This window comes from Prinia subflava, chromosome 3 (assembly GCF_021018805.1).
Source record: "Prinia subflava isolate CZ2003 ecotype Zambia chromosome 3, Cam_Psub_1.2, whole genome shotgun sequence".
In the NCBI taxonomy this organism is placed as follows: Eukaryota; Metazoa; Chordata; class Aves; order Passeriformes; family Cisticolidae; genus Prinia; species Prinia subflava.
Genome location: NC_086249.1, coordinates 66,664,353 through 66,677,521, shown reverse-complemented (window position 1 = coordinate 66,677,521; position 13,169 = coordinate 66,664,353). Strand labels below are relative to the sequence as shown.

The 13,169-nt window shown below is 46.3% G+C and overlaps 1 protein-coding gene and 1 long non-coding RNA gene across 3 annotated transcripts in view; one reads left to right on the top strand and one right to left on the bottom strand.

Annotated features, from left to right (window-relative positions):
* CLDN10 (claudin 10) overlaps window positions 1-13,169 on the bottom strand; it is a 53,168-nt gene that overhangs the window by 7,721 nt on the left and 32,278 nt on the right. Inside the window, exon 1 of one of the 2 annotated variants that reach the window (XM_063392314.1) lies at window positions 5,192-5,550. The exons of the other annotated variant lie outside the window; for it this stretch is intronic. Coding sequence (XP_063248384.1) covers window positions 5,192-5,411 — 220 coding nt within the window. The 5' untranslated portion in view covers window positions 5,412-5,550. Of the gene's footprint in view, window positions 1-5,191; window positions 5,551-13,169 lie in introns of those variants that run through there. 2 annotated transcript variants of the gene reach the window in all.
* On the top strand, window positions 5,634-6,433 carry LOC134548029 (uncharacterized). The gene is made up of 2 exons (XR_010079686.1): window positions 5,634-5,773; window positions 6,259-6,433. It is a non-coding gene; the product is annotated as an uncharacterized LOC134548029 (long non-coding RNA).

The following is a 13,169-nucleotide window of genomic DNA, read 5'->3' as shown; positions in this document are numbered from 1 at the left end:
CCTGCTCAAGAAACACACAGTCAGTGAAATAAGTGTGACTGTCATACGGCTCACATGTTGGAATGTAAGAGAGAATGATTTACACAAGACTCAGGTTTGAAGACAGCAGCCTTGCTTTGTTAATTTTTGCTATAGGCATGGGAAAATTGGCTTATGCTGCTTTAGGAGGTGTGTAATGCATTTCTTGTAGCAGACAGGTAAAGCACGAGATGAAGACTGGAAAGGAAGCTATTATTTTTGACAGGTCCAATTTATTGACAGTGTTAGTTAGCTAATTGACACATTAAAGTGCTGAACCATGAACATGTTTACCCGGAGGTCCTCTAAACTTTTATTTATGTCTGAACCTCCTAGGAAAACCAGTAAATATTCACCCCAACTAAAATATCCAGCATTTGCTAGTAACCACAGGGCTGAAATTCAGTTTTTCCTGAAGGTCAATACACAGTTTTAAAATAGGTAGAGGGTAGTGAGACAGCAAGAAATAATTAACTCACTCAGAAATCATTTTCAATTATAAACAGCATGAACTGGAGGACTGCTCAGTTCTGCTGAATGAATAACCTTTCTCACTAAATAATTCACCGAATTGGGCAGGCCAGCTATAGCAGAGCTTGTTTCAGTTCACCAGAGCAATCAGCCAACTGGCACACATTTTTAAAACAAAATAGAGAGGAAAAAAAATCACAATATACACCAGTACACCAGTGGAAAAGCAGAAGGCTCTAGTAGTCCCACTAGGTTGACTGGAGCATTAGGAAGCATGAAAGGTTGAAATCAACCTTTTCACCAAATCTAACTTCCTATTACTTAGATCCTAGATTCCAACTCTGTGTAACATTTGGCTGTAAGAGGAACTAAACCTCTATTTTTGCTTTCAAGAAAGCAAGATTATACTGGTCACCAAGACTTATAGGGCTTGTTCAGCTTGAAGAAGAAAAGGATCTGGGGACACCTTACAACAGCCTTCCAGAACCTAAAGTGGGCCTACAGGAAAGCTGGAAAAGGACATTTTACAAGAGTGTGTAGTGACAGGACAAGGGGAAACGTCTTTAAACTGGAAAAGGGCAGATTTAGGTTAGATGTTGGGAAGAAATTCTTTACTGTGAGGATGGTGAGACACTGGAACAGGTTACCCAGAGAAGCTGTGGATGTCCCCTCCCTGGAAGTGTTGAAGTTTGGATGCAGCTTTGAGCAAGCTTTATTAGTAGGAGGTGTTCCTCCCCATGGTAGGCAGGTTAGAACTAGATGATCTTTAATGTCCCTTCCAACCCCAAACATTCTGTGATTCTATGATAATGAGGAGTGTAAAAGAGAGCTGCCTATTTTTTCACAGTTCTCCACTCAAGACTAAAACCTGTCCTTTTCCAAATGTATTTTCTGTTTTGCACCAGCTCCTGCAGGAAAATTGTCATGTACATACCAAACACACAAATGAAGCCTTCAAGCAGCAAAAAGCCATGTGTTTTAAACAGACAAGCAGAAAAACATGCATTACTCATAAGGTCATGTTTAGCAGCATTCCAAGAGAAACCTATTTCAAGGTGGGTTTGTTTTTTTTTTTTGTTTCAAACAAATGTGTTTTGTCTTGCATTCAAATTAATCTTGTTAGAGCTTCATCTTTCTTGCCTCACTGCTCTTATACTTGCCTCATACTTACAAAAAGTTAGAAGGCATTCACATATTCATATCATATGACACTACAGAAAAAAAAATATATACAAAGTTCTGGGGACTGCCACTTTCACAATAAATGCCTCTGGTGGCATTTTGCAGCCCGCATCACGTGAAGTGTAAGAGGTTGCCTTACGGATACAGCATGGATTCCTTCCAGAAGTACACACCCATTGCTTTTGTATGTCTTTCTAAGCTCTAACACCCTCTTTTAGCTCATAATTGAATTTTTGTTCAGCTCTGTTCTTGCAAAAGGTCATCAGATCCCCTGTTGGAAACATGGAAACTGATATGTCTTCTTTTGGGCAGGTGGTTTCATCAGTAAATTTCCACCTATGACCAGTGGCACAAAAAGTAGACCCAGAATGACTCTCAGCCCCACAGACAGGAAGAGCATTTTTGCTTGCATACAGAATGTGGGGCTCAGCACTTAATGAGGGCTGGCCAAATTGATTTCTTCTATAGGAATGCATAAAGGTGGAAGGGGACCACAAGCAATTTTCTCTGGAAGCCGTTCATGTGGAGTGATTGCCTGAAAGTCACCAGGGCAGCCCCGCTGCTGTGCCATCCCACAGCAAGATGGGGAGGGCAGTCCAAACCCACTCCATGATGGAAACCAAAACAAGGGCAAAGAGCATCTTCTGAGCACCCCTGACATTAACTATGACATTGCTCCTGAAGAAGGAAGAACTTCTGCACTCCACAAGAGAACTCCAGCAACTGGTGTAGAATTATAGAGTCATCGAGGTTTGGGTAGGGAGGGGCCTCAGAGGTCATCTGGTTCCCATCCCCTGCCATGGGCAGGGACACCTCACACAGGCCAGGTTCCTCAAAGCACAGTCACACCCTGATTTCTTTCCCTCTCATTTTGTCTCTGATACCCTGGAAGACCTGAGCAGTCTCTCGGGATAAGAAGTCCAACTTACTTAGAGGTTTCTGATTTGACAAAAAAAAATAAAATCTGTAGAACAGGAACTGCTGTGAGAGGTAAATGCTCTCCATCTGTACAATGAAGGAGTGGAGCAGAGCCACATTTCCCTGGCACAGCGGAAATATTTTTAGGAATTTTCAAGTCATGCTCTATCATTTTGAGGAGGGCAACATATTGTCACTACATGTATCTCTACAGGGGAATTGTTTCTGCTCACAAACACTTCGGTGAGAGCTGGAAGTTCTGTCTGTGTCTTCTGAGTCCCTCACTGAGGGTGGATTCAGCACGTTCCCAGTCACTGGGAATGGGATCCACCTTAGACAGGTAAGTCTGGACAAAGAGGAAGAAGAGGGAAGGAAGAGGCTACACAAGGGCTAAGGCAGATTTGTCTATTTGTTGAGACACAAATTCTTTAAGGCACCGATGACACACTGCAGTCCTGAAGTGCACTGCCCCACAGGGGAAGGGTTAGGGTGAAGAGGGGACATCCACACCCACAGTCAGCTGCTGACAGGTTCTCTGCAGAGCCTGCAACCACAAGGAAGGGAGGCTGGGCTAGGCTACCTACTGACAGCACCCCTGACTGTAGCAGTTGCCCCTCTGCCCAGCTTGCCTGGTCTGTGCTGGGGGGGTACTCACTCTCCCTCCAGCCTGCCTTTCATTCATGTTGTGCCTGGGTACCAGAATCTGGCCCCACAGCATTTAAAGATGCTGTTGAGAAACACTGAAGCCAAGAACTTTCCACTACTGATAAACAGCCTGGGCAGGACTGGGACAGGGCCCTTCCAGAGGTGCATTTCAGATTCACTTCTGTCCAAAATGAGCTGATGGCTGTTCCATGATGCACAAGGCACCTTGGAGACTCATTCTTTGGCCAAGTGGAACATGCTACCCAACACACAAGGTTTCAGTGCACAAGCATGTGGAGGAAAGGAGAGTAAGGCTCTTGCTGTCAAGTGTCATTTGCTTTTTGAAAATTTAAATGTTCCCAGTTCTGCATATTTTGTAACTGCTTCTCTTACTTTGAAAACAGGTTCACCCATACCTAAAAGAACAGCTAAACAATAGATTCAAGGGATCCAAAGGTTTCACAGCAACAATCACTTTGTGCTTGTCTGCACAGAGACCCCTGCTCCTTGCCCAGTCCTGGAAACCACACTCTCAGGTGCTACATTTGGACACAGAATGACAGATATCAATAGAGGCCAGCCAGCTCTCCTATCCCTTTGGAAGAACTGGCAAATCCCTCTACCTCCATGAGGCTGGGTCAAAAGAAGGTCCAAGAACAGCACTTCTCCTCCTGAGGGAAGCATCCTGCAAGAGTGGTGCCTATGGGTTGCCTGTGTTACCTCTTTTTGGTATCTTGACCTCTTTCAGCCCTTTCTACATACAGAAGTTAAAGGTTTTCTGACATTGGTATTAACATCATGTTTGTATTAATCCCTGTTACAATTAGTATTGATCTCTGTTAGTGATTAGATTAACAGACCTTCCTTTCCTCTGAAAGAGAGCTTTTACACCAAAATACCTTCTCAGACTCCGGTGCAAAGGGAATGTCTTGCCAGACTGTGAACAGTAGGCGTAATGTTTTGTGAGTATCAAAGCCACTGGAACACTGCATATTGCATCCATTTATAACTATAAAAACTTAAAAAGGTGCCATAATTTTAGAAGCCTTTCCTCCCTTTCCTTACAGTCTCTCCTGAAGCTATAAACTGATACCATACTCACTTCTCCTGTTTCTATCAGCCATAATCAGCATGGATTTATCAACTAAAAGTTTAGTTGTAAAGATTTCCTGCAGTGAACCAGTTTCCCAGTACAGCTTCCTTAAAGGGCAAAAATGTTTCCTCTTAACCAGGGACGAAACGCTGCACCAACTCAATCTTTGGTTTCAAGCCCTATAGCAAAACTCTTAGCTTCAAAATAACACTGTCCTAAAGCTGAGCAAAGCTATGCATCCCTTCTGCATACCTTTGCATCCCTGACTGCCCCGAGCTTTTACACTGTCATTTATCAATGAAGCAATTACATCTGAGTTAATAACCACTTAGCAAAACCAGCAAAGGAACATTAATTAAAACAAAACGACGCCAGGGTTTGTTCTTCTCCACCGACCGTTGCATGGCTGGCAAAACCATAAAAAAGAGGAATGTCACGACAGTCGGAAAAGAAATCGGCAAGAAAAATTCGCCTGCATTCTTCTTGTGTCAAATCCACACACACACACTCTTCTGATGGGAAAAAAAAGGCAGGTAGTGACAGCACGAGAGACCAGAACGGGACACTTGGGCACCAAATACAATCTCAGCTGGGGTTTTGGGAGGAAAAATCCCCGCTTCCACAGGTGTGCATAAGCAGCACGCCGCCACCTGCCCGGGGACACGGGGGCACCTGCCCATGAGCCCGCGGGGGAGCCGCCTTCGTCCGTGCCCCCGCCGCCCCCCGGCCCCGCTCGGCGCACCCCGAACCCCGCGCTGCCCGCCCGCCCCGCCGAGCCCGGCCCGGGAGCGCCCCGGGAGCTCCCGCGGAGCAGCACCGCGGACACCAGGGAGCTGTCGGGGGAGGGGTCGGCGGGAGCCTGACCGTCCAGCGCCAGCATGGATGGGAAGTCCTTGCAGTTGGAGACGCCGGTGGAGTCGGTCACGCAGGTCTTCCAGAGGTTGGCCCAAAAGGTGGCGGTGGTGATGACCGTGCCATCGATGGTGGACACCTTCCAGTAGTCGGTGGGCAGCGTGGAGGAGACTAGCACCCATCCTGAGATGGTCAGCAGGAACGCGATGATCTCCGCCGACGTGCTCGCCATGGGCCCGGCAGCAGGCGGCGCGGAGCCGCGGCGATCCCGGCGAGCCCGGGGGCGGCGGATCGCGGGGCGGCGGGCGGAGCGGAGCCCAGCCGAGCCCAGCGCCGCGGGGCGGGGGCGGCGGCCGCGGCCAGGCAGCCCAATCAGCACCGGCAGCTCCCGGCATCGCCCCGGGACCGCCCCGCCCCGCCCGGCATCTCCCCGGGGCCCCCGAGCGGACCCCAGCACGGCCCGGCGAGTGCTCCCCGGGCTGGCGAAATGAACCAGACCCGAGAGCAAACAGCCACATGCAAGCTGGGGTTAGATTCCCCTCCCTGTGTAGGTGCTCGTGCAGGGGCCGGGAGCGGGCGGCAGCAGCGGGACAGGTGCGTCCTGAGCATCTCCTCCCCAGCTGCAGGTTTGCATTTCTTTCCGTATGGCCCCCGCGCCATCCTCCCCACAAGCAGCCCGGCCAAGAGGGTGGCTTTGAGGAATGCTTGTAGAACACAGGTGTGCCGACAGTGAGCGCTCCATATTCCTGCAGGGGCGTGAGGTTTTGAAACGTGTCACAAGGTTTTTTAATCCTCTAAATTTCAGCTGACCCTTGATATTATCCAGCCACAGATGATACCGAGTTTGATATCTGTTTTTGCAATGTGAGGTGATGAACTTGGGATTTTCTACCTCAGTTTTCATGCAGTGGCATTCGAGCCTGCAGCTCACAGGTGGAGGGTTATGCACAGTGGTTTCTCCTCTTGTTTGAAGCTGTTTACTTTCCACATCAGTAGTATATTTGCCATTGATGTGGAAAGTACACTGCCGGTCTTTACTTTCCTCCTATTTATTTCAAAACTATTGTTATATTTTCTAGACCTTTTTGCCAGATGGGCAATCACTGGAGGATAAGAAGCCACATTTGCATCATTATTCTTCTGATGAATGCTCTTTGGTTTTGCCGTGTGGACACAAACCCGGATGTAATCACCTTACAGACATTAAAAAAAAAAAAAAAAAAAAAAAAAAAAAAAAAAAAAAAGGAGAAAAACCTCAGAGTTGGGTGTATCTTTGGATGTGTGTCAGAGCTTAGTGGGAACAGGGTGTTTGTTGATCTGTGAATGCTACAGCAGCATAAAAGGGGGTCCACAAATGCATTTATTGATGCAGTGGCGCTCTGCCTGCTCTCTGCCTCCTTAGTACCCTCTGACTTTCAGGTGACGCACAGCAGCATTGGCAGGGAAGAGGGAGAGGCGAAAGCAGGCGGGAGGCTTGTTTGCACACCAGCACTGGGCATGGGGCATGCTACAGCTCCATTCCACCTCTGTGCCAAGATGCCTTTTTCTGTCCCCAGGAGAAAAAAGAAACAGGGTCATGAAGAAGGCGAGCCACCACAAGTGTGGTGTCAGGCTGCAGCCAGAGCTCACTTTGGGACACCAGGAAGACTACAGATCCAAGTCCCATTGGGCGTGGTGGCAGAAAGGAAAAAGGAAATAAAGATTTTTTAGTATTTTCTCACATCATAGTGCTTTGAGATCTTGCAGACTGGAATTATGTTGGTGGTGGTAAATTAGATCAACCCAAGCTATCAGCTAGGATCTAATTAAGTCCAAAGTAGGAGACTCGAATCCAAACCTGGGTTATCGTGTTTTCTTGACATGGGAAGCTCACCCATTCTTTTGTTGATAACACTGCTTTGCTCGTTGAATCCAGGGAGTAGCATTTGGGCCAGTTTTGGCCAGAGCCCATCAGAACTGTTTTCTACGCTGTCATGCAATAACCAGAAGGCTGGACTGAGCGTTGAAGGACAGGAACATAGCCAGGACACCTCTAGACCTGAGTCTGATCTCCTGAGTCTGGAAAGGAGAGGAAGAAGGTCTTCCTGAAGAGCATAGGCACCCATTCTCAGAGGCTGTAGAAGTGGCAGGCTGATGAGAGACCTGGCTGAGGATGGGTAATCCTGCTGAAGCTGCCACGGCCTCTGCCTGTGATGTCCAACAACCATTTGTGCTGTCCCAGACCATGCTGCTTTCAACAGAGCTGGACTTGGCTGCCATGTGCAGTGTGGATCTACGCCTCTCTGAGGGCCACCTGTCTGCTGCCAGGGACTTCAGGAAAAGCCCATGCAGGCGGTTTAGGACAAATGAAATTATTTCATCCTCAGACCCACTCTCTGCCCACCCATAAGGATCCTTCAAGCAGGGCTAATGTATACGTTCATTCCCTTGTAAGCCCTGTTTTATCCAGAATGCTGTAAAGTGGCCTCAGTGTACGTGAGAACCAGACTTGCTTTAGCTTCAGGGAAAGGCTCCTCCTTCCATCTCCCGACACTGCTGCTTCTGAGAATGTTTTATGTTACTAGTCCAGTTGTTACCATCTTTCTCATCTAAAATCAGAGCAAGATGTTGCACTTCTGACCTCATCTTTGGTGATGTAAACCCAAAATGACATAGTGCACAGCTGAGCATTCACCCCAGGCTGAAGAGTAAGGGAAGTTGCAAAAGATACTCTTCCCCTGTGACATTTTCTTCATGCTGACTGGAATCTGCAATTGGAAAATGTTGATCTGGGAGGCTGTGTTTCTCCCCTGTATAATTTTTCAGCTTCTTTCTCTTGTGCAACTGCAAGTCCCTTTATCTTAATCTTAACTCACGCATCTTCCAGTTTTCCATGATACAACGGTCTCTTTTCTCTCTATTGTTGTGGTAGGAACTTTAACATCCATATGAAGATATTTCTACATGTCACTTCAACCTCTGCCTTCCTGCCACCATAGCTCTGGCGTTGGATTTGCTTACTTGGCTTTCTTACCTATTAATAGTTTATGTAGTAGAGTGAAAGACGGTCTTTGTTTTGGTGGAGGGTTTTTTGGATGGTTTGGGGTTTTGTTTGGTTGGTTGGTTTTGTTTTGTTTTGTTCCTGTATTTTGGGACAAATTATGACTTGGGAATTTTTGAAAGTTCTGCAGACCACTGTGGGACTGGTTTCCATTTTCTTCTGTTCATAAGTTGATCGTGTCAATACCATAACACAGTTTTGTGCTGGGTCATTTGACTTAGTATGGGGTTTTATTCCCTTGGACTGGGGACAGGGTTTTTTTATTCCCTTGGATTTAAGAAAGCTGCTCATGTATTTTTTAAGAAAAACAACACCTGTGGTTCATTTTTGTGGCAGGTTTCATTGATTCTTGGGCATAAAAGTTGCATTTAGGGGAGAAATATTAGTATGTGTTTAGAATAGGCTATTTCAGTTGGAAGGGGCCTGTGTTGATCATCTAGTCCAGCTGCCTGACACTTCAGAACCGACCCAAAGTTAAAGCATGTTATTAAGGGTATGTCCAAATACCCCTTAAACACTGACAGGCTTGGGGCATCCACCACCTCTCTAGGAAGCCTCTTTCAGAGTTTGACCATGCTCTCAGTAAAGAAATGCTTCCTAATGTCCAGTCTGAACCTTCCCAGTTGCAGCTTTCAACCATTCCCACACATCCTATTGCTGGATTCCAGGGAGATCATCACATCAGTCTCCATCTTCCCCTCCTCAGGAAGCTGCAAAGTGTAATGAGATCACCCCTCAGCCTCCTTTTCTCCAAACTAGGCAAGCCCAGAGTACTCAGCCACTCCTCACAGGACATGATTTCCAGCCCTCTCACCAGCTGCTGCCCTCCTTCTGATGCATTCAAAGACCTCAACATCCATCCTAAATTGTGTGCCCAGCACTGCACACTGCACTCTGGGTGAGGCTGCACCAGTGCTGAATACAGAGGGATGATCCCCTCTCTTGACAGGCTGGTGGTGCTGCATTTGATGCACCCTGGGATGGGATCTGCCCTTCCAGCTGCCAGGACACTTGGCTGACTCACACTGATCCTGCTGCTGACCAGCAGCCCCAGAACCCTTTCTGCAGGGCTGCTCTCCAGCCACTCCTCTCCCAATTTATACTTGTTCCCAGCATTACTCTGTCCTAGGTACAGAATCCAGCACATGGACTTGGTAAATTTTGTTCCATTAATCATAGCCCAATGCTCCAATGTATCCAGATCTCTCTGCAAAACCTTTTGTCCCCCAAGAGTGTCAACAGCACCTCCTGGGTTGGTGTCATCAGCTAATGGTGTGTTCAAGTCCTGCATCCAGGTTGCTGATATTAAACAGATCTGGCCAGCAGGAAGGAGGTGTGAGGAACACCCCTGGTGACCACTGACCATCCAGATGCAGACCCACTACAACCCTTTGGACTTTGTCCTTCAGCCAGCACACCACAAATCAATTCATCCCACATCTGGACAACTCGTGTGGAAGAATGTTTTAAGGGACACTATGAAAACCCTGACTTAAATCCAGAAAAGCTCCATCCCCCACCTTCCCTTCATCCACTAGGTGGATGACCGTAACATAGAAGGATATGAAATTAGTTAAACAGGATTTTCCCTTTGTGAGTCCATGTTGACTGTGCCTGGGGATTGCATTGTTCTTTAAATGCCTTTTGACAGTACCCAGTGTGATCTTCTCTGCAACTTTTCCAGGAACTGAAGTTAGACTAACAGGTCTGTAGTTCCCTGGGTCTTCCCTCATATCCTTCTTGTAGGCTGGAATAATACTGGCTAGCTTCCAGTCAGCAGAGACCAACTCCATGCTACGGAGGTTTTTGAACTATGCACATTTTACAAATCAGGTTGGAATATTAATAAATAGTTGAATTTTTATAATGTACAAACTTCTATTACATTGCCATGTACAGAAGAACCCCTCAGAGACAGTTTTGCTCTCAAGTCTGAAATACAGGATATTATTTTAGCTCTTTCAGACTCAAAATCACAAGTACTCATTATTGCCTCATAAGTTAAACACTAGATGACAACAACATTTGTTCTGCAGCCAGGATAAGCAGGCTAGGGTCGTCATGCCTTCATCCTGGAGTAATTTTTCTTGTAATTTTACCATGCATAGGTTGGGCAACTTGAGACTCTTTGCTGGCTTTGCCATGTTATGATTTCCAGGGTGCCTGGAGCACTTGTGCAAAAGGAAAAAGCCCCAGCATTATTTTTCTTAGGCTGAAGGACAGCTTCCTTGTTTGCTAGGGTTTCCCTGAGACTCCCAATATTGAAAAAGTAAGGCAGACATGTAGGGAACATGGACAGGCTCATAAGAATGTCATCATCTGGGCAAAGTCAGGTCTGTTGGCAGTCTGGGGAGGACACCCCAAACTGGCACATACGTTAGAGGAGATTAACACAACGGTGAGTGAGGAGCTTGCACGGTGCTCTGCATCGTGCAGAACAAAGTGCCGCCTAAAAAGTGAGCAACCAGATCCTCTTCCTCAAAACAGAGCAAACAAAGGAATGTTTCTGTCTCACCTAAAAAAAAAATCCATCAGATTGGGAACATCAGTTAATAATCACCAGTCCTTGCTGGGGTTGCTATCGTTGTTTTTCTTAAGTGGTGGGAAAAGGAATTAAATTAAATTGCTGCGTGTCTTTTGTAAACTGCCAGGACAAGAATGATTTTTAGCTATGCAGTTCATATATTACATAACAAAAAGTAAAAAATTAATAGGAACTGACAATCCAGAGTATTTTAAAGGAGTGAAAAATTGCATTCCTCAAGCAAATAAACTTTCCCCTCTCCCTCTCTTGTTCAGTGCAGTCAGACATTACTGACTTTGTTTCTTGACAGTGACTAATGCATTGTTTCTTTCTTCTTTTTTTCCAGCTTGTCTTAATTTTGCTGAGAAAAGCCTGTGTTGTTCCCTGAAAGTTTGTAATACAATCTTTGAAAAATAGATATAACCTGTTTAACAAACTCAGCAGGAAATGTGAAGAAGTGCATCTCCTACTTTCCTGGAGGTGCATTCCTCCTGGCCAACAGCACAGGTGCAGCCCTTGTCTGTCAGAAGTGGCCGCCACATCAAATTAAGTTTTGCTAAGCACAGCCAGGTTGCTGTGGAAAGGCAGGAAACCTCCAGATAGATTTTAAGGATATGCGGCCCTATGCAATTCAATCTAAAAAGTTTGCAAAATTTTAGAAAGTTCTCAAAATAAAAGACTATAGCATCTAATGGAATTTAAAATTGTTTAACTGAGATGGCAGGCACAGAGGCAAATAGTTTTCCAGGGCACTCGGTGTTCAGAAGTGATCCTTGCCAGTGAGTCATAAAGTCAAAGAAGTTGGGTCCTGACCAGTGTCTGAGTGGCAGGACAGTGTTTGGATATTGGTGTCCCTGCAGTGGGAATGCTTTCCCACCAAGCATATCCTCTGCACTCGTGTGCCACAGCTGGTTTCTGCTGTTTACTGAGAACCTGATAGATCTGGGCATGAGAAGTCTGTCATTTTTTACAGGCACCAGGATAGCTCCCAGCGAGAGGACACACAGAAGCAGGAGCTGACCCTCTGCAGGGAGCACAGCAACAGGACAAGGGGCAGAGTTGGAAGGCAGGAAATTCCCTTTAGGTATTAGGAATAAATTGTTTACCAGGAAGATGGCCAAGCACTGATGCCCAGAGAGGCATCTCCATCCTTGAAGGTCATGGCCCTGAACAAGCCCATCTGATTAGATGTGCTTTGGACTGGATGACCCCTGGAGGTCCCTCTTAACCTGACTTTATTACCCTGTGATTTTGTTACTTCGCTGGAGCAGATAGAGTGTAGCACGGGCTGCACTTGGCTTATTATCGCTCTAAGTGGCACCCAGGCACACTAATGATCACAGATTATATGTTATGCCCAGAACATGATTCCAGGTGGTCCCTGCTACCCTGTTATTTAGCACACATGCTGAAACCTTCTTTTCACAGATAGGTGTATTTCAGTTCATAACAGCAGTATATTTAACTACTTTTTCAGCTCTTTACACATAGGGAAATTTTTCCATGGTCATCCTTTTATTAAATTTATTTTTTTGGGATGCCTCTGAACATGCTAAAGAATACCCCAGAGGGGAATGTGACACAGAAACCTTAAGCTCTGCCAGTGTAACACCCCTCCTGAGACAGCAGGGATGAGAAGAAGAGACGAGCTCCTGGAAAAGAGAGACCCATTTCCCAAGTGGATGCAAGAGCAAAGATGTTCAGTGTGTGCTTCAGCTAACAGTGGATGGCAGCAACTGAAGAGAGTGGTTAGGAGATATGAGGTGACTGGCAAGGGCCCTGAAGGAGGCAGAAATAAGCTGCAGCAGAGCATGAGTGAGGGGTGATAATTTACATGTGCTCTTTACCCAGCCTTGCTTAGATGTAGCCTGGCCCTCAACACACATTTGTCCCAGTTTCCAATTTGAAGGAAAGAGACACAGGTGAAGGTGAGTTTCTGCCTTATACCTTCCCACCAGCATCTCTATCTGCAAGTAAGCTCTTCCACATGCCTTCCTCTGGTTCATCTCCCCAGTTCCCACAGGGGCTCCTTATTTACTCAGGGAATGGTTGTGGGATGAAGAGGGTGTTGTGGTGTACTGTCCCTGGCCCCTCTGTTTGTCAAACACCAGTTGTCCCAGCTGGTGGCAAAGAAAGATTTTATTTAGCCGAGACCATGAAAACCACAACCTGGAGCAAAGCAGCTTCTGCAGCGTACTTAATTTGAGAGCGAATGGACTGGGATCAAAAAAGGTCACGGTGACAAAGTGGAGATAAAAGCTGTCTTAGATCAACATGCTCAAGCAATTCAGAAACAAAGAGAATAAGGAAATAATATGCGACAGATTTAAAAATCAATAAACCGGTTGCGGTTAGTGTGCATTTGATCCATCATCAATACTGCTCCTTTTGATCCTTCTGGTTTGATTTGGTTTCTGACGTTGTGT